The sequence below is a fragment of the Pituophis catenifer genome, unplaced genomic scaffold (assembly GCF_029215685.1).
Source record: "Pituophis catenifer annectens isolate HBS135680 unplaced genomic scaffold, rPitCat1.0.hap2 SCAF_3, whole genome shotgun sequence".
NCBI classification, from domain to species: Eukaryota; Metazoa; Chordata; class Lepidosauria; order Squamata; family Colubridae; genus Pituophis; species Pituophis catenifer.
Genome location: NW_027256883.1, coordinates 49,144,992 through 49,167,108, shown reverse-complemented (window position 1 = coordinate 49,167,108; position 22,117 = coordinate 49,144,992). Strand labels below are relative to the sequence as shown.

Sequence of the window (22,117 nt, the reverse complement as noted above, 5' to 3'; positions counted from 1 at the left end):
ATGGGAAAGACCCTTAAGCCAAGTTACTTACTATAGATTGTGGCACAAGGTGCAAAGATTCTACTATTCCCAGGTTATGGCTGATGTTCTCCCTCCTCTTGGTGGATTTATTTTGTGGATATATTCTATTATTTTTTGGATTATCTAAGATTTCTTGAGAGTTTTTATTATTTTTTTCCCTACTGCATTTAGTATTTTATAGATTTGGTTTTATTATAAAAGCATTTTTATTGTTATTGGTTGCTTTCATGTTTGTTTTATTTCTTTTAAAGCCAGATACTGGTTTCCTTTTGTTGTCCTGCTTTAAACTACCGTATTTTTTGGAGTATAAGATGCATCTTTTTCCCTCCAAAAAGAGGGTGAAAATCTGGGTGTGTTTTATACTCCGAATGTAGCCCCGCCCAACCTTGCAAACGGAGATTTCAGAGGCTGAAAGAAGCCTCTGAAAGAAGCTTCAGAAAAAAAGCCTGTGAAAAGTTTTTATCTAAAATAATATGGCAAGCAACAAAAGAAGAATCAGTAAAGGTTCTAACCAAACTACGCTAACAAATCCGGAGAATAACACAATAATCAACAGATTGGAGGAGGTTAATATACATACCAATACCAAAGAAAGGAGATTGAACAGAGTACAGATAGTCCTTCAGAATAAAAGCCTCTGGAACTTCCGGTTTGTCTGCCTCCGACGAAAGACGGTCCCTTTTTAGGACCGCCAGCCCCGCTGCCTGTAGAGCCGCTTCGATTCCAAGAAGCGGCTTGAAAACTCCCAAATCTGAAGGATTGGAGGAGGAGAGCGAGCAAGGAGCAGGTTGAGCCCCTGTGAGCCCCCAGAAAATCGCTACTGGGGAGGAAACAGGTGTGGCTCCCTTTCAACTTGCTGAGACTCCGGACGGCGTGGGACGACTCTGCTTTTCGCAGAGCAAGTCGGCTGCAGCAACCATCCAAATTAAATGAAATCAACTTCAATAATTAGCGGAAATAACAACTTGAACCTTCAAGTCTAAAAATTGCAAGTATTATTGTTTTTGTGACTTTCTGATTTAAGTAAAAGTACGAGCGAGTGAAAGCGGCTTGAAAAAATGGCGCCCGGCTTCAGCGTTAACAAGCTGAGAGTGAGAGTGGATTTGTAAAGTTATTTTAACTAGTTACAAAGTCACGCTGCTTGTAACAAGGAGGAACAGGAGAAGTGGAAAAATTCTTTTTAAAATAAGCCTGAGCTTGCTTCAGTTTAATTCTATCCCCAATTTGATTAAACCTGGGGGATTTTTTTAGAGGACTTTGTGGTGGTGGAAAAGGAAAAAGGATCTCCTTTTTCAGAAAAGCTAATCTACCTGGCAGAATGGCTTCTAAGAAACAGGAAGGAAAGGCTGCAGGGGTGGGATCCCCCACACATAAACCTGAGCAGCAGCTTCCTCCTAGTCAGCAGAGTCAGAAAAAAGATTTTGATGTTGAAAGTTTAAAAGATTTTATTACTCAGGCTCTGGATGATAAATTTCAAAAATCTCAACAGGAAATTAAGCAGGAAATTAATGAAATTAAAAAGGTGGTGCAAGAGAACTATGGCAAGGTGACTAATAAATTATCGAATGTGGTGTCTGGCCTGTCAGAAATTATTATTAAAGTGGATTCCAAATTGAAAGAATTTAAATCAGAAGTCAATGTTAAAATAAAGGATACTGACTATAAAATTTCTGATGTTGATAATAAAATGCAGAGAGTTGAAAACGAAATCACGATGATGCAATTCCGGTCCATGGAATTTGCCATAAGGATTAGAGGTAAAGGAGAATGATCGACAAGACCTGAGACAGATTTGTGCTGATGCTTTGGCTGTGTTATTAAAAATTAATTCTGAAGAGATTTTTTACAAAATAGACAAAATTTACAGAGTGAACTCGTGGGTGGCCAGACAAAGACAATTGCCTAGAGATGTGGTGATATATTTTACAGATAGAAGAATGAGAAATGATATTTTGCAAAAATCCTTTCTCTCCTCCGTGCAAGTGGAGGGAGCTCAAATTGGAATTTATAAAGAACTACCACCTAAGATGTTAAAAGATAGAAAAGATTTTGGTTTTTTAGTGAATGAATTGAAAAAACAACAGATACCATTTCGGTGGGATGCCCCAACTGGCATAATTCTGAAGTACAATGGAGAAAGATATCGATTGAATACTGTTGAGAAGGCGGAACACTTCTACTTTACTGTTTTTAAAGAGAGATCACCATCCCCACGTACATCTACTGTGTTGGAGATAAAGGAGAGTGACAAGGAGAAGCAACCTCAGCAAGAGATGGAAGAGCAGCTTAAGCAGGTGGAGCCAGTGGAAGTGCAGGGTGCTACAGGAGGTTTTCTGGAGGAGCCCCTGTTAGAACCTTCCCCAATTTTGTCCACAAGAGATGTGGCTTTGGACCTAGCTCAGATGGCTGAAGCCAAAGACCAGCGTATAACTCATGCAATTTCTAAGCAACTGAAAGAAAAGCAACAACAGGAAAGACAATACAAAAAGGGAGCTAAGAGTACTATACAAGAAAGTGAAGCCATGGGGGGAGCAAAGCCGAAGACCTCGGAAGATATTTGGCAATTCTGCTCGTCGCTTCAAAAAGGTGTAGATGACAATTAAGTTTTTATCTTGGAATGTGAATGGACTGAATTCACCACAGAAAAGGAAGAAGTTATTTACATACTTGAAACAATTTAATAATGATATAATTTGCTTACAAGAAACTCATGTCAGAACACAAGATCAAAAATACTTGATAAATTCAAAATTAGGAACACATTTTATAGCTTCAACTTCGGGAAAAAAAGAATGGTGTGGTCATTTATATATATAAAAGACTGTCAGCTAAAATTATAGAAGCAGATGAAGGCGGCAGGTTTATAGCAATTGAACTGCATACGGCAAATGGCCAAATTCTTGTGATTGAAATTTATGCTCCTAACCAACAACAGGATCATTTTTATAAAACTTTACACACTAAAATACTGCAATGGGATTATAGATCTATTTTAATTATGGGAGATTGGAATGGTGTAATTGATTCCAAATTAGATAAAAAGAGCTTGGCGAAGTCAAGGATTAGATTACCACAGACTTTTTTCGACATGAAAGAAGATTTGGAATTAAAAGATATTTGGAGAATACATAATCCAAAAGAACTGGACTATACCTTCTTCTCTGATAGACATAGATCTTTTTCTAGGATTGATTTTATTTTGTTATCAGATGATTTACTTGTTAAGACAAAAAGAACAAAGATTTTTCCAAGAACTCTAACAGACCATAGCCCAGTATGGATAGAAATTGAGATGGGAAAGACTGAGAGAAGATCATGGAGATTAAATGAAAACTTGTTTAGATATGAAAAAAATATAATAGAACTTAAAAAGCAGATGAAAGGATTTTTTGAAATAAACTTGAATAAGGGCACCCCAATTGAAATTGTGTGGGATGCGAGTAAAGCGTATATGAGAGGGGTACTCATTCATATGAATTCTAAACATAAACTGAATCGACAAAAGAAAAGATCTGAATTGGAAGTAGAAATAAAGAATAAAGAATAGTTACTTATTAAAAATCCAACAGATGAAAGAATACGTGGTGCTATAAAACTTTTGAAAGATCAATTCCAAATGCTTATGGCGGAACAAGCTGCAACAAATTTACAATATGCGAAGCATAATACATTTTGTAATGCCAATAAACCGGGCAGATGGTTGGCCTATACATTAAGGAAGAAGCAGAGTATGCGGACTATTGATAGTATCGATATTGGAGGGAAAGAAATTTCTCAACAAAAATTAATTAAAGAAGTCTTTGTAGACTATTACACCAAATTATATGCTAAAGATGATATGCAGAATGGATTTATAGAAAAATATTTAGAAAATAAAAGAGTTACAAAAATTACCAACCAACAAAAAGAAAGAATGAATCATCCTATAACAGTTGAGGAGATAATTGCAGCAATTAAGCAATTGAAAACAGCTAAAGCTCCTGGAACGGATGGCTTGACTGCAGTGTATTATAAAACTTTGCAAGCAGAAATGGTGGAACAACTCAGAGACTTATTTTGTAATATACAACAAGGGGGTAAAATACCCCCATCATGGAAAACAGCTTACATTTCTTTGATACCAAAAGAGCAAGTAGGTCCTAAAAAACCGGAGAACTATAGACCAATATCTCTTCTGAATAATGACTATAAAATTTATGCAAAAGTACTAGCCAACAGGTTGATGCCAGTAATTCAAGAGGTGATTCACGATGATCAAGCGGGATTTATAGAGGGCAGATATATGAAGGACAATGTAAGGCAAGTTATAGATTTATTGGAATATCTTGAGAAGAATAAACAGATCCCTGCAGTGCTGGTTTTCTTGGATGCGGAGAAAGCCTTTGATAGAGTGGATTGGAATTTTCTACTAAAGACTTTAAGAAAGATGGACTTAGGGGATCAATTTATACAGGCGGTTTCAGCAATTTACCAAGAGCAAAAGGCACAGATTATTATTAATGGAAGTTTGACAACAGACTTTAATATTGAAAAAGGAACAAGACAAGGTTGTCCGTTATCCCCATTGTTATTTATTTTAACATTAGAAGTCTTGTTGAATACAATACGGGACTCGAATATCTTGAAAGGTATAGTGATAAGGCAAGAGGACTACAGAATAAGGGCATTTGCAGATGATCTGGTTGTTACCCTAACACAGCCGATGGAATCAATAATCCAGATGAAAGACATTATAAAAGACTATGGCACGGTATCAGGATTTAGACTGAACCAGAAAAAAACTAAGATGATAGTTAAAAATATGACACAAGATCGAAAACACGAACTTGAAAGGAGGGCAGGTTTTGAGATTGTACCAAAGGTTAAATATCTAGGAGTTCAGGTTGCAGAATCAAATATGAAACTGTTTCAAAATAATTATGAGGCGTTGTGGCGAGATGTACAGAAAGATATGGAGACTTGGAAAAAACTGCAGCTGTCTTTACTTGGAAGAATAGCAGCAGTTAAGATGAACATTTTGCCAAGATTTCTTTTTTTGTTTCAAATGATTCCGGTGCTTAAAAGTGATAAACAACTGAAAGAATGGCAAAGTGGAGTGAATAAGTTTGTCTGGAATGAGAAAAAACCGAGAGTGAAACTGAAAATTATGCAAGATGTTCCAGAAAGGGGAGGTCTTAAACTTCCAAACCTACAGTTATATTATGAAGCAGCAGCTCTGACTCAAGCAAGCGATTGGTTTGGAAGGAAAAAGACTGGAATATTGAATATAGAAAGTTTTGATCTTGAATTTGGATGGCATGCTTACTTATTTTATGAAAATAAAGTGAATAAAGTATTTAAAAGCCATATACTTAGAGACTCTTTGATGAGAGTTTGGAAGAAGCACCGACTCAAATGGGATTACAAAATACTGCTATGGCTGGATCTTGGTCATAGTATGTGGAATACAAATATAATGTCACTCGGGGGGGGGGGGGGTTATATAAAGAGGTTCTTTTTACAGATGCGGGCAGATGGCAACTGAAGACATTAGAGACACGGTTGGACGAAGGGATTAATTTAACTTGGTTACAGTATAATCAACTTCAATTGAGATGGAAAGAGGACCAAAAAATTGGTATTATGTTGCATGAGGAAGAATTGGTTAGACATATAAAAGAGAAAGGTCCATTGCATATTAAAAGGCTTTACAATGTTTTGTTAGAAAGGGATTCAGAAACTGAATTGGTTAAAGATTGTATGATTAAGTGGGCACAAAATTTTGCAGAACCAGTGATGTTTGGAAACATGGGGAAAAAATTGGGTCCAGAATGTTAAATTCACACAGTCGCAGAATTTGAGGGAAAATTTTTATAAAATGTTTTATAGGTGGCATTTAGATCCTAAGAAATTGTCGTGTATGTACCCTAATGTTCAGCCAAAATGTTGGAGATGTGATTGTTTAGATGCTACATATTATCATGTTTGGTGGACTTGTAAGAAAGTTAAGGCTTTTTGGATAAAAATGTGGTGGGTCATGCAGAATGTTTTGAAGAAAAAAATTCAATTTTCTCCACAATTGTTTTTATTGGGTATAGTTAAGGGTTTTACATTGGATGAAACAAAGCTGATATTGTATATGATAACAGCAGTGAGATTATTGATAGGTAAATACTGGAAAAATGAAGCTTTGCCCACTATCGAGGAATGGACTTTGAAGATGGCCACTTTTGCAGAGATGGCGAAGATTTCAGCATATCTAAAAGACCGCTCACAAGAGACTTTTGAATGGGAATGGAAAAAGTGGATAGATTATGTGCAGAACAAATATCAAACTAGGAAGTATCAAATAGGTTTTCACTGACAGTATTATATTAAGATAGAAATATTTGAATTTTGTGAAGATGAAAAATTATATGGGGGATGGAGGGGTTCAAGTTTTATATAAAGGGGATTTTGATGGGAGTATATTCTGTGGAAGTCCGGGGGGGAGGGGAGGGTTAGGGGGGGTTTGGGAGGGCTAGGCTGGGGAGCTTGGGGTGGGTTGGGGGGGGAAATGGGGTGAAAATGTAATTGTAAAACTTTTGCAATAAAAAAAAAAAGAATAAAAGCCTCTAAAAGAAGCTTCAGAATAAAAGCCTTTTCTTTTTTTTTCGTTTTGGAGGCTTTCAGAGGCAGAAAAAAAAGCAAGGCACAGAGCTCACAACCAACAACCTGTTGCTAAAATTCACGTCTGGGAACAGCTGATTGGGGGTATTCCGGGAGGCCGATCCACCCACCAATCAGCTTTTTTCTTATTTGCCTCCCCAAAAATTAAGGTGCGTCTTATACTCTGAAAAATACGGTATTTGTTCTGTGGCCTAAATTCACGTCTTTGTACCAGTTTCTTCTTACATGATGAAGTTCTCATAGGACCTTGTGCTGCTACTTCCTCACCTAAAACTGTTGTGTCTTACATACAAAGAGAACCTGGGAGGATCAGATTCATTTTCAAGTTCCATATTAGAACTTTGTGAGAGAAATCAAAATTATGATATAAAACATTTCTGAATTTATAAGGGCCTGTAGTTGGAGTGTGCACATTTTGAAAATAATTAGAAAGAAATGTTTTAGATCTCAGAGAAATGCAAAATCTTTTCGAGTTTTTGTGCAAAAAGATGCTGCTACTTTAAAGAATAGTTTTTATCTGATGTTTCAGCAGGCGCTATGAAGAACCCCCCCAAGATTATGCACCCACTCCATAAGGGGGACTAAGTACCCTGTCAAGAGGTTAACTACTAGGACTAATGTCAGTTCTGTGTATATTATTTAGCACTCCACAATTTCTTCCATTTGCAGAGTTATGGGCTTCTTTGCAGCAAAGAGAAAGCAGTTCAACAAGTGATCTGCAGAAATCTACAATAGCAACAATATTCTGCAGATCTGGATGCCTCCTATTTAGTGCAAAAGAAAGAACATCTCAGGTGGGATGTTTATATACTGCTGCTTTCCACAAACTAGTTTCCCCAGATATGTGGGATTACAGCTTCCATCATTCCCCGCTATCATACTGTGACAATCTACAGCACCCTATGGGAACAATTCCTGTCCCTAATAAATACAAAATGTCGTACTGTTTTGTTTTCTAAATCGAGCTAATACAGTCTCTGTGATTGTGACTTTCATACATTTCCAATCTGTCAATCAAGCCAAAAGTCTTTTGTATTTCCTTTTTTGAAAGTTTGCTTTCATTGTCAGCTTTGGCTTTGCCCTTTCCAAATGAAATGACAAAAATAACAAACAAATCGAGTGATACTTATATAATGAAAACTGAGCAATAAGAGTCACACACAACTTATCGTCCTGCCAGAGAACTGTACAGGGAGAAGCAAAATTATTCTGTGGGCCTCTTGTCAGTTCTCCATGCCAAGGCTTGAATCAGAAGAAAACAGCCGCCTTTCCTTCCTGCCTGGCTGTCTAAGTTCACCAACATGTTGAAGCCAAGTATAACTTCTTACTTTGGTTTTGAATTCTGTGGAAGCTCCATATTCAAAGAGTAACTTCACTATATCATTGTGGCCTTGTTGTGCAGCAAAGAATAGGGCAGTGGCTCCAGTCTAAAATGAGAATCAGAAATCCCACAGATTACCAAATATGAAGGAGCATTTCATACAAAATATATGTAAGAAGTTTAACAAGGATTTTGATGGAAGTGCTGAACCAAAAGTGTTTACCAGCAATCATTCCTAAATCAAGACATTCCCACCAGATTATTCTTTTGAAGATTCCAGGATGTTTCCTTCATGTATCAGAAAGGCATGTTCATAAATTACATTTATATGCTATCCATATCCCAGCAACTCTAGGAAGTTAGGAGTAGGAACACAGTTAACTTTGCCCATTTCCCCAGCCTCCATCCTTGTCAACTCCATATAGATAACTTTTTCTTCATTATTTACAACTTTACTGGTATAGCCTGGTAACCCTAATTTTATTCCCTTTCTCTATGGCATTGGTTTTTCTCATTCCCAGGCTATGACTTAAATAACTTTTACTATTTCTTGCCAACAATCATAACCATTCTGGAATCTCCTGATTTAAAAAAATCCTTTTATGGCTCTTTTCTACACAGTAGTGTAAAGTCCATCCTTGGTTTAAGAGCTCCTTTTGTCCATACAGCAGGAGGTTTCATTTGGGATAGCTAGTAAGAAACCAATCAGGCAAACTGGAACAGAAAATACATAGAGGCTATTCAGGTAAAGCTCTAGAAAAGTTGGCTGCTAAATCCCATGCAGAGACTCCTTGCTGCAAACACCAGGGAGAACAAGAATGGCACGGTGAGAAAGAGACAAAGCTGAAATATTCATCTCTACTCCCGCTTCCTGCAAGTAGAGGTTACATTGTTGTTGTGGTTGGTTGCACATTTAGCCAGATATTTAGCTGGATTTGGCATTTTTGTCCACCTATCGAGTTTCCCTCAAGTATGAGGGTGATCAATTTTTGGACTTCATTCAAAGGGTTCTGTGTACCACAAATCTTGTTGAGTGAACTCTGAACAGGCTTCTCTAGGTGTTTATATTACTACAGCATTAAAAGGAATGAATAGCACTTTGAATCGGACCTGGAAATCAGGTGGCAGCCAATGCAACAACATCAGATGACATAAAAATCATTTTAAACTGATAAGGTTGCCTTGTCAAGAGCCTTTACACCAGTGTTTCTCAACCTTGGTAGCTTGAAGATGGGTGGACTTCAACTCCCAGAATCCCCCAGCCAGCACTGCTGGCTGGGGGATTCTGGGAGTTGAAGTCCACCCATCTTCAAGCTTCCAAGGTTGAGAAACACTGCTTTACACCATATTGGAACTACCCATATACAGCACATTGCAGAAGGATCACTGTGTGGTTATTTGGGCATGAATTACTGTCCTCAGAACACCTCATTGAGAACGTTCCTTACTGTTCTGGGGACAGTAATTCATGCCCAAATAACCACACATGTGCTGCATGTGGATTGCTTTTGGGGATGACTCAAAATGCCAAATCTGGCACAGCAGTCAAATCTGAGAAAAGACCCACTGGCCATAGTTTCTATTTACTGTTTCATCAAAAACCATGAGTCCACCATATACCAACTCCTTCAAAACAAGCACTACCCCATCAAGAGAATCTGTCCAGACTAATGTTAAAGGAATGCTCCAATATTTAACGAGCAGGTCAGTGTTATAGGGTTTAGTCTGAATTTATTTTATCTCATCCATGCATTGATATAGGATTAATGCAATTCTAATATAGCTATATAACCAACACTCACATCTGCTGTTAGATTTGTAGACAAGCTCTATTGATAATGGGAAAAGCTCATGGTAAGCTAAGACAGTTATCATGTTTAATGTTTTCAATAAGATAAAGTTTAAACAGACTACATGTAAGCATAAACAGATTTTATTGAAGATAATCTACTCTATCATTCCTTTTTTGCCTGCCAAAACATTTTACCCACCAGTGAGTTTTATGCGCCAATCAATTACATCCTCTTATTTCTCACAATTTCTGCCTTATGCTTTCTTCCTGTCAAATGTGATAGTTATTGATGATAAACAGTTCTGTGAATTGATGTACCCATGCAGTAATCACATCAAGCATATTGTACCAATCAGCTATGTCCATTGCAGGCAAAAACCTTCTGGGCATAAGATTTTAGTCACAACAGAAAGAAAAAAGAGCTTTTAGCCAATCATTCAGGTTGCTGTTATTTCTTCTCATATGGCATCTGTGCCTTTAAAAGCCCTGGCACAGATGCTAGTTTGATGCATCCTATCACCAATACCAGGCAATAATGAGAAACTGTTCAGCTATTATGAATTGGGCAGCTATATAAATCATCTATGAAGATACATTATTTCACAGAGGACAAAGGAGCATTGCTGAGAAAGAGGTGGCAATGAGATTAATAAAAAGCTTTCTTGTAATGTGTTAAAAGTATACTAATGTAGTGAAAACTGTACCTCTGAACAAGATTCATTAAAATACAGTAATGATTTCCTTATCACTACACCCTATAACCCTACTTGTACAAGGACTTAAAGATCATAGAAACTTGAGGATTAAAAGAGGGTTATTAGAAACCCTATTCTTAGGAAAATGTGTCTCTTGTTCAGTAGCAGGTCATCTCACTTGACTATATAGAAACCTAACGGCAAGTGCCAAAAATCCAAAAAAATCCAGAATATCAAATCCACCATGTTTTGTCAAAAAATAATATGATTAGTAGTAAAACTACTATTCTTTTCAGACCCTTTTTCTTTTATCTACACAAAGCATAATGAAATTTGCTAATCTTTTGTGCAGTAATTAGATTGCATTTTATGAAGTCTCTCAGCTTATTTATAGGTTCTTTGAATCTGGAAGATCTTCCATCAGCAGAATGGAGCAGAGGAAGTACATATTTTCTTCTATCCTGAAGATGCTCCTAACATTCTGATGAGTGTGGAAAAGGCATTTGTAAAGCAAACAAATTGGTTTTCCTTTCATTCCACAAGTGGAAACCTTGCTAGATCAAAGAATCTCTGATTACTGAAATCATGGGATAGCTTTTGTGAGACTACAGTAATAGAAGGTATATAAAAGTAATAATAAATTATCCTTAATGTCTATAGCAGGTGTTTGAAATATGCAATGGGGTGCTGAATTTTTAATTAAACCAATCCCTAGGAGAACTTCTTTTCTAAATACAGAAGTTAACATACCTCTCTCTGAAGATTAATATCAGCTCCTTGCTGCACCAGTTCTCGCACACATTCTTTGTGGCCATAGTATGACGCTACCATAAGGGCTGTTGAACCAAGCTGGGCATAAAGCAATACAGTAAATACCTTAAATATGTAAATAAGCCCTGAAAACTGGAGCCTGCTGTTATTTTCTCTGCAGCTTCAGGCTCACATGGAAGACAAAATATTTTGGGCAACTCTATATTTTACATTGTTGAAGTCTAGGCCAATATGCTTATAGACATGAACAAACATTCAATATCCAAATAAAAGAGAATATTTGTAGTTCAGGGTTGAAATGATGATGTTCTCGGAGTTTGGTTCTTTTTTTGCAGATGTTTCATTACCCAAACCAGGTAATATCATCAGTGCTAGTAAGAAATGGGGTTTGCATCAATTTATATTCTAGTAGCTTGCCCAGTCAGACTTGGTAGTAATACTCTTTGGTTGGACTGTTTATTGTTAGCTTGTTTGTTAGTTCCTTGATTGGAGTATGGTTTACTTCTTGATTGATGTTAATCTTGGTATTAATCTATGCTCATCTGGGTGTTGAGTGCTGATGGGGAGGTGTTTTGATCTTTTTGTTCCTATTTTAGCTTGTAGATTGTCTTTTTTGCATAGTGTGTATATGTTGTTTATATCTATGTGTCTATTGATGGCCGATTTGTCAGATGCCAGGCTTCCAGGAATTCTCTAGCACTTTGGGACTTGGTTTGATCTAAAACGGTCACGGTTCCAGTTGAAATTATGGTTACGTTTTCCATATGTTGTAAAATTAAAGAGTTTTCATCACGTCTTCTGACTACTAGTTGGTGTTCATGGATGCATTTTGCTAGTCTTCTGCCTGTTTGTCCTAAGCAGTGTCTGTTTCAGTCTTTACACTGTAGGTTGTACATGACTTCTTTTTTTCTTCGGGGGCTGTTGGGTCGTTTGGTTTAATTAGGATGTTTTTGAGGACTTTAGTTGATTAGTATGCTACATTCCCATCAATACTGACAGGGCTAACAACTACAATATAAACTGAAAGCCAACCCCATTCCTTACTAGCATTGTTAGCTAGTTTGGGTAATGAAACATCTGCAAGAAAATAATCGAGCTCAGAGAACACCAAAGACTCTACATTTGATATAATTTATTTTTTTATTTATTGCATATATGCTTCCACGTTTGTGATGCTCTTTGACCTTCCATTTTTCCCAGAAAATTTGACCTTCCCCAGAAAGTCAATGGGGAAGCCAGTAGGGAGAGCTGCAAGTTGTTGAGCTAAGTCTTCCTCATCTGTGCATCCTCCTCCAGCTGCTCTGCATTTGTGTCATCCTGATCAGTAACACATGTCTGTGCCCCCTCTCCAACCCATGCAGCACCTCTCGCACCCTCCCTTGCACCCTCCCAATCCATGAAGCACCTCTAGACACCCCACTGCAGCTTCACACACCTTCTCCCTTCCTTCCTCCACTTCCCCACATCAGCAGTCACTTATCTGCCTTTCAGCTTGGGATGTGCAACTTCCTACCAGCTTCTCCATTGACTTTGGTGATGAAAAGTCAGCAGAAGTTGCTTAATGTCCATGTGATTCAGTTATTGATGGCAGCCAGACTGCAGAGACTGCCATCACTAAACAATGCTATCACAGTTTATGATCGCATTGCTTAGCAATGGAAATTCTAGTCCCAATTGCCACTATAAGTCAAGGATTACTCTATATTGGTCCAAATGCCACTCTGAATCCTGGATTTTTTTCACTGCCGTTGTAACTTCAAACAGTTGCTAAACAAATTGTTATGTCAAGAACTACCTGTCAGAGGCATAATATTTCAAATCATTTGACAGAAATTTTTCAGAGAAGCAATAGTGAAAGAACATATAAATTAAGGCTATAGCACCCATTAGCACTTTTGAATCCTGTTCCCTGTGTCAGAGTCTCCATTCAAATAGCACTCCTCAATTCGGGAATTCCCCCTCATACCCCCCCACCTCCAAAATTGTCAACAGTAAGTCAGTGATGTGGGAAAAAGGTGATATTCTCTTTAAGGAAGAGAAAAATATGGAAAGTTCCAGGAATGGAACTGCAGTTAAAATTCTTTGGCAATTTCTTTTAAGTAAAAGTTAGAAACTAAAATTAATACATTCCTCAGTTTTGTTTCTTTCCTATCACAGTGAACTATGAAAACAGATGCAAATCATATGTTTTTCCGTAAAGAAAGCCCTTACACAATCTTTGCAGTCCACGTCGACACGCCCACTATTCAACAGCAACTGAAGCAGTGCCAAATTTCCTTTCCTTGCAGCCCAGAATGCAGCATTTGCAAGTGGCGTCTCCTTCTGTTAATAAATCCAAATGTAACAAAAATAATTAAAACTTGTTTTATGATATTACATGCAAGCAGACGAGTATCTTGAATACTTTACTGATAAACCTTTACCCCCCAAATCAAAGATATTACATCAAGCCATTACAGCAATCTAGCAACATTATTTTTTCTTTTAATTTATGGAAAGAGAATCTTGTCAATCTCGGGCACATTGTATATCCTTTTTTATTGTCAATGTTCTTTATCTTTAAAAGTGTAAAGTAGTTATTCGACAGTTCAATAAATGCATTGAAACTTTAAGGGATCATTATTAAGCAAGCCTCCCAAAGAACAAATACGTAGTCATCCTATGCACAATAAATAATGGGAGCCTAATAGTCCAGAAGAAAACATTGCCATGCAACCAGAAGTTAATGAGGGCTGGAGTTGTCCATGGGATAAAGAGATTAGGAGCATAACTGCATTATATCCTACCTGCCTGCAGACTCTGGCTAATCCCCATTGGCAGATTAATTTTACACCGGAACTAGGTGTGATACACAAATGCACAACATTTATTTGCTGACTTCAGCATTCCCTGAAGATTTGCCTGTCTCTCCTGCAGGTTTGGTATAGTGTGTTATAATTGAGTTTTGAGATATTTGTTACCCTCAAACCTCCAGGGAACAAATATACAGTGTTTTGAGAGATTATGATAAAACATTTGCGTAAATTTATGGGGACTGTATGAGAAATTCAGCATTTTATGATGTAATTAAAATTCTATCTTGTAACATAATACAAAAATATATACCGTTTTTCTCAAAAATATGACCTACCCCAAAAGTAAGTCCTAGCTTGAGTTTTACATGTATGCCCAATATAAGCACTACCCCCAAAATAAGCCCTAATTAAGACCCCACCCACTCCAGGGTACATGGGTAAAAATTAAGCTAGGGTGGGGATGAGGAGTGGAGCTGCCCTACTACTTACCTTTGGACAGTTGCAGCCAGACCTCCACACCCCGACACCTGGCTTGCCAGCCCATTTCTTTTGCAGCTGGCAATGCTTTCCTGAAGGCCTCTGCAGCTGATAACAGAGCTGTGGATCGATATGGAACTCTGTTATCAGCTGCAGAGGTCTTCAGGAAACCTTGCCTCTGACAGCGAAAAGGAGGCCAGGGACAACGAGTACGAGTGAGGTGAGTCAGTGGATGACAATCCCCTCCCCCAAAATAAGACCTGGTGCCTTTTTTGGTGGCAAAAAAAATATAAGACAGGGTCTTATTTTTGAGAAAACACGGGTAGTTGACTTTTATCAGAAATATCTGTTTATCGGAACAGCAGCATTTTTTTAAGGCAGGATTCAATGACACTACAAAAAAAAGAGAAATGAGAGATCCTGCTTAGTAACCCCTATACAATGAATAAATACTCTTCAAAAGGACAGCTCTTTTGCTATAGAGCTGAGAATGGGAAACCCTATCCTACAGGTAAAGAGGCATGCTTCCAGGTGCCATTTGCATTCATGGGGGTGTAAATATATGGATTGAACTGGGGTATTTCCGGCATGCTAATGCAATGGCCATTCATTCCCTTCTGATAAGGTCCTTTACTAACATCAACCAGAAAACATAGTGGGTTATATTAATACTGCAACCTATGTAAGCCCCATTTAATTCAGTGGGGTTATTCTCAAGTAAATATGCACTGGACTATAGAAGGGGACTATAAAAGCAGAGACATCACCCTGCCAACAAAAGTGCGTATAGTCAAGGCTATGGTTTTCCTAGTTGCAATGTATGGCTGTGAAAGATGGAGCATAAGAAAGGCTGAGCGCCAAAAAATTGAGGCCTTTGAACTATGGTGCTGGAGAAGACTCCTGCGAGTTCCTTGAACTGCAAGGCGATCAAACCGGTCAGTCCTAGAAAAGATCAACCATGACTGCTTTTTAGAAGGCCAGATCCTTAAGATGAAACTCAAATATTTTGACCACCTAATGAGAAGGAAGGACTCACTGGAGAAGAGCCTAATGCTGGGAAAGATTGAGGGCAAAAGAAGAAGGGGATGACAGAGAATGAGGTGGCTGGATGGAGTCACTGAAGCAGTAGGCGTGAGCTCAAATGGACTCCAGAGGATGTTAGAGGACAAGAAGGCCTGGAGGAATGTTGTCCATGGGGTTGCAATGAGTCGGACATGACTTTGCAACTAACAACAACAGCAACAACATAGAAGGGTAGCATTAATCTCCCTATTCCTGAATGGCAATCCAGCATAGTGTCTCTAGTGCTTTCTTGAATCAGGAATTATGTTAAAAGCAATCAGAAACTTATAGTACTACGAGTAATCCTCGACTTGCAACCACAACTGAGACCAGAATTTCCATTGTTAAGCAATGGAGTTAATTGTACCCTATTTTGCCATGGCTGTGAAGCAAATCACTGCTATTGTTAAGTGAATCATGCAGTGATTGATCAAATCCATTTAGTTCCTTGATTTTGGTTATTGGAAGCTGGCTGGTGATCACATGATTTAGGGACACTGCAGCCATTGTAAATATATGCTAGTTGCAGAACACCCAAATTTTGATTACATGACCATGGGGATGCCTTGGCATTCATAAATGCATAGACCACTAAGTTTTTTTTTCAGTGCCATTGTAACTTCGAATAGTCACTAAATGAATGATTGTAAGTTGAGGATTACCTGTATATTAAATGCAATAAGCAAATTCATGACATCTAGAATGTTACAAGTAGTTCTCAACTTACAACAGTTCATTTAGTGACTGTTCGAAGTTACAACAGCACTGAAAAGTGTGACCATTTTTCATACTTATGACCATTCCTATGATCACATGATTAAAATTCAGACCCTTGGCAATTGACTCATATTTATGATGGTTGCAATGTCCTGGAATCATGTGATCACATTTTGCAACCTTCTGACAAGCAAAATCAGTGGGGAAGCCAGATTCTCTCAACAACCATGTTACTAAGTTATCATGGTTGATTCCCTTAACAACTATGGTAAGAAAGGTTGCAAAATCCATTTAACAACTGTCTCACTTAGCAACAGAAATTTTTGGGCTCAATTGATGTCATAAATCGAGGATTAACTGTATTTATCATAAATTTTTGCCTTGTTCTGCATTCAAGAGATCTTGAATTTAACCCTCAACACAAACACCTGTTTTAAGAATCAAGTAGTAAGTAACGGGAAAGTTTTCTGAGACCCTGGACTCCCAATACCAATCAACTTCCCTTCACTTTAAAAAAAATTGCATTCCATATCATCATCATCCATAATCTTTGATTATTTTATTTTATAGTCATACTTCCTTCTCAAATTATCATGGCTATTAGAAAAATCTGTTAACCAGGCCAGATAAAAAGAGCACTGCAGATGAGGAAATCCACTGTGAATCAGTATCTATTTTCTCTGTCAGATAATGGCTATGGTGTTCTCATTCATTCAGGTCTGTCAGGTAATGCTCTTATTCAGTGGTTATTAAATCTTCTTCGAGTAACAAGGAGGTCAGAGCATAGAGTCTGGTCAGGATGAAGATTTTTCTGTGAGATAGATACAGAATGTTGGCTACGTACCTACCATAGGAGAATGATTTTTCCATCAAGTCTTTCCCATGTAAGGAAGGCGCTCATAGAGGTCTCTCTGGAGAATATTACCAAGGAAACAATACCGTACCATAAACTGATGCTGCAAGAGACAGCCTGCATGACCATTGTGCTTGAAAACGTATTCCAAAACCAGAAAACAATATTATCTTAATACTTTCCTCAAACACTGAGAAATCCATGCTGTCTAAAGAAAATAAGTTTATAATCCAGGTGGCAGAAGATTGGTAGGAAAGATGGAGCAACAGGAACTAATTCTTTGGGAGGGCACAGGGATTAATTTGAATCTAGTAATTAAGGCACCAGGCTAGAAACCAGAAGACTGAATTCTAGCACCACCTTAGGCATGAAAGTTAACTGGGTGACTTTGGACCAGTCACTTTCTCTCAGCCCTCACACAGTTGTTGTGAGAAAAACAGGAAGAGGAGGGAGTATGAATTTGAGATATTTTATAAAATAACAAGGTGGGATTAAAATAAATGATTTCCTTATGCAACTTGAACCTCCTGATGCTATAAAAATGTATTATTTTAAAAAATATGTATACAGCTGCCCATCTTACACTGAACTCTGGGTTTCCAATCATCAATTAAAACAATATCAATTATAAAACAACAAAAAACCATATTAAGGCTTTTAAAACAGTAAAAATGAAAAACTTGGCTCCAAAGTTAAACTTCCAACATATAATCCCTCATTAAATCCTCTCACCCAGCTCAACCTATCCCAGCACTATTTCTTTCCCAGTATGAGGGTGTCTACTATATTAACAGGAAGAACTTTATTTTGAGATACCGGTGTAGGTCTCTTCCTGAGATGGAGGGATTCTGTGGATAATCTTTCAGTACAGGAAACCAGTCTAGTTTAAAGTAGCTTGTTATGGTAAAGTTACCATGTGGAAAAATGGATCATAAAGATGTGGAAAAAGCCTTTTGATTGTGGCTTTCAACCTACTGGGAAAAAAAACTTAAGAGGCAGAGCAACCCTGCCCTGTATGGCTTTTTTTGCCAAATTGAGTTATAGCCAACTTGTTTCAGCAAAAATTGGCCAGGCATCCAGTTAATTTGTCTTAATATGTATTTTAATAACCAGTATGTTAATTTTTTAAAAAAAATCTGGTGAGTTGCTTTTAGGATCTCATGGAATCCCTTTTCCTATGGAAAGATAATTGATGATGATAGAATAGAATAAAATTTTTTATTGGCCAAGTGTGATTGGACACACAAGGAATTTGTCTTGGTGCATAGGCTCTCAGTGTACATAAAAGATACGTTCATCAAGAATCATAAGGTACAACACTTAATGATAGTCATAGGGTACAAATAAGCAATCAGGAAACAATATCAATATAAATTGTAAGGATACAAGTAACAAAATTACAGCCATGCAGTCATAAGTGGAAGGAGATGGGTAGTGGGAAGGATGAGAAGATTAATAGTAGCGCAGACTAGTGATGATGATGATGATGATGATGATATAAAATTCAGGCCTACCAGTGTTTGTTTCCCTTTACAGCACCCCCAGACCTACCCCTTAAACTCCATTGGAATTGGGCGACCAATAAATTTAAATAAATAACAATTTATTTAACTCTGCAGAAAGACCCCTCCCAGAATGCTGCTCTGACTGACAGTTCTCAACGGCTGGAGACTGCACCACTTTCAGTATAAATAGGGGGAAAAAGTCTTTTCCCGTGTCCCTTGAACGCGAAACGTCTCCCTTATAACTGGCATGAGACAGGGAGGGAGGGGAGGGGGGCGATGACTTCTTGACCGGGCTCATTTTCCAGCTACAGACAACCCAACGAGTCCAAGATAAATGCAGACACGAAGGACTCGCCCGAGCCGCACCACGCTTCACCTTTCAGCGCTTGGCTCCACCGCCGGCGGCGAGCGGTGACACGCCAAAGATCGCTTTTCTGGAGCAGCCGGTTTCTACCCCGGCTTCCTTCTGCTCTTCTGCAAGCCGGGCTAACGGCAAGAGGCAGCCACTCCAACCAGGCCTGCCCCGGCGCCTGACTGCAATGTTAGCGGGAGACCAGCTCCAGCTGCAGCAGCAGCAGCATAGCCCGGCACAGCTCGATTGCGGACTTACCTTGAAAGACATCTTGAGCTCTCTAAGCGGGTCATGCCTACCGCCAAAAGCGGAGCTGCATCGTCTGGCCGCCCTGCAGCGCTTCCTCCCGGCTTTCCTCTGGGGCTGGCAGGCGAGCAGGGCAGCGTCTGGCTGCAGAGAGCGGCAGCCCCACGCCCGAGCCGGCGTCTGAATAACAGCGGCGGCTGTCTGCCAGCCAACCAGCGCCACGAGGCCCGCTTTTCCTCTCGAGCTGCAGGCTCTGCTGGCTCATCGCGGTGCCCGCCGAGGATTCCCGCGCTTTGTTCGGTCACGCAGAGGAATCGGGAGTTGCTGAATTAGCAAATTCCCGTGAATGGATCGGGAGAGGATTTAGCTGCGGGCCTCGGTGCCTGCCTGAGGTGATAAGACAAAAAAAGGGGTGAACCGTGTTGGGCTGTTAGAGGACTTGTGCTAAAGGGGTACAAGTACAGGTAGTCCTCGATTTACAACAGTTCATTTTGTGGCAGGGGTGAAATACAGCAGGTTCTGACAGGTTCTGGAGAATCGGGAATGGAGATTTTGCAGTATCCTTCCCCTGCCACTCCCACCAAGCCACATCATGCCCACCAAGCCACGCCCACAGAGCCGGTAGGGGAAAAAAATTGGAGTTCACCACTGCTTTGAGGCCATTTGAAGTTACAATGGCACTGAAAAAAGTGACTAATGACCATTTTTCACACTTTTAACTACATTGCAGGGTTCCCATGGGCAATGCTCAAAATTCAGATGCTTGGCAACTTACTCATGCCAGTTGCAGTGTCCCAGGGTCATATGATCACCTTCCGTGACCTTCTGACAAGCAAAGTCAATGGGGAAACCAGATTCCCTTAATGACTGTGTTACTAATTTAACAACTTCAGTGATTCACTTAACAAATGGGGCAAGCAAAGTTGTAAAATGGGACAAAACTGCCTTAACAAATTTCTCACTTAGCAGCATAAATTTTGGGGTTAATTGTGGTCATACGTGGAGGACTTACTCATAGTCCTCAACTTACGGCCACAATTGAGCCAAAAATTTCTGTTGCTAAATGAGATATTTGTTAAGTGAGTTTTGCCCCATTTTATGACCTTTCTGGCCACTGTTGTTAAGTTAATCACTGCAGTTGTTAAATTAGTAACACAGTCGTTAAGTGAATCTGGTTTCCTGTTGACTTTGCTTGTCAGAAGGTCACAGAAGGTGATCATATGATCCTGGCACACTGCAACTGTCATGAGTTACTTGCCAAGCATCTGAATTTTGATCATGTGCCCATGGGGACACTGCAATGGTCGTTAAAGTGTGAAAAATGGTCATAAGACACTTTTTTCAGTGCCATTTGAATGGTTACTAAATGAACTGTTGTAAGTCAAGGACTACCTGTATTTCATTCAAGCTATTTACACTCCACCTTTTGGATGTTCAAAACAACTAAGAGTCTTTTAAAAAAACACAGTAAAATATTTCAGATCGGTAATGAAAAGCATTTAAATGTTATTGAGCAAGAAAAGAGCAATACATGAAAAAGTTGCAAGAGTTCCACCATCTTACTTCTAAAACAGTTCTACATATGTGTTGCACTTAAAAGGCTAGAAATCCTAGTTTACAATACCCTGTTTCCCTGAAAATAAAACCTCCCCGGATAATAAGCCCAATCAGGCTTTTGAGTGCATACGCTAAAATTAGCCCTCCCCCCAAAATAAGCCCTCCCTGGAAATATTTAAATGCATGCACAGCAGTTTCCTCTGGTTGCTCACCACACAAACAACATGAGGTGAGGAGACAAGGCCGGAGGGGGGGGAAGGGAGGGGGGAACATGCCCCACCACCCCACATGCCCTTACCTAATGGCCGCTCCCCCAACCCTAGCCATCATGCCCCTTTTGTCATTCTAATGGCCGCTGCAAAAGCCATTAGCAAAGAACAGGGAGGCAACAGCGGCAATGGGACATCCAGTCGCAGTGAGGTGACTGGGCCAACAGCATGGTGCAGAGTCCTGGGAAGCATGGCTGGAAGCGTGTGCACGGCCTCAGGGGCAAACAGCTGATGAACTGATGTGTCAGCAGCAGCCATGAGATGACCATGCTCATCGCCTCCTGCACCTCAAAAAAAATAAGACCTCCCCAAAAATAAGGCCAAGCACTTATTTTGGCGGTCAAAAGAAAATAAGATCCTGTCTTATTTTCGGGAAAACACGGTAGTAATAAATAGATGGGGGAGTGTTCAATAAACTGTATTTCATTATTTTAGCCCCATGGATTTTGAGTACAGAGGTACCAATTTGTTCCTAACGGAAGAACAGCACATGTGGTACAGTCTTATCTGAAAGCTCATATTGTAATAATAAATGATAATATTGCAAGGACATTGTGCATTTATTTTACAGTCCAGAAAGGAACAGGTTTCATAAAGCACTTTGGGGTTTAACTTCCAGGATATAGACACAGAATTGGATTGCATTATATGTCACAAAACAATACCAATTATGCAGAATTAAAAAAATATGTTATGACTTTGTATCTGAATCTCTGAGTAAAATAAAATATAAAGATATTTATATTTTTATAAGGTAATATTATGTTATTATAAGGTATTATTATAAGATATTATAAGGTAATTATAAAAACAATGCACTTGAATTATTCTACAACACATGTTCTTTGTTCCTAGACCATCTCTTTTGGATTAATTTAACAGAAAGCAATATTAAGTCTTAAATTAAAAAGTATACAAAAAAATGAACTATACAATATACTGATTTTGCTTTTCCATTTTAGTTAGAAAAGTTTTTTTTTTCTTTTTCTATCTTGCCCATCTTGCAGAGTAGTGGGTTTATTTTCACTTGAAGCAC

At 38.8% G+C, this 22,117-nt stretch overlaps 1 protein-coding gene across 1 annotated transcript in view; it reads right to left on the bottom strand.

Moving 5' to 3' along the window:
• ANKRD29 (ankyrin repeat domain 29) overlaps window positions 1-19,279 on the bottom strand; it is a 35,947-nt gene extending 16,668 nt beyond the window's left edge. Inside the window, exons 1-4 of the mRNA XM_070942341.1 lie at window positions 19,268-19,279; window positions 13,460-13,570; window positions 11,228-11,326; window positions 7,998-8,096 (exon numbers count right to left, since the gene is read on the bottom strand). Coding sequence (XP_070798442.1) covers window positions 7,998-8,096; window positions 11,228-11,326; window positions 13,460-13,570; window positions 19,268-19,279 — 321 coding nt within the window. The remainder of the gene's footprint in view (window positions 1-7,997; window positions 8,097-11,227; window positions 11,327-13,459; window positions 13,571-19,267) is intronic.
• Between the last annotated feature and the right edge of the window lie 2,838 nt (window positions 19,280-22,117).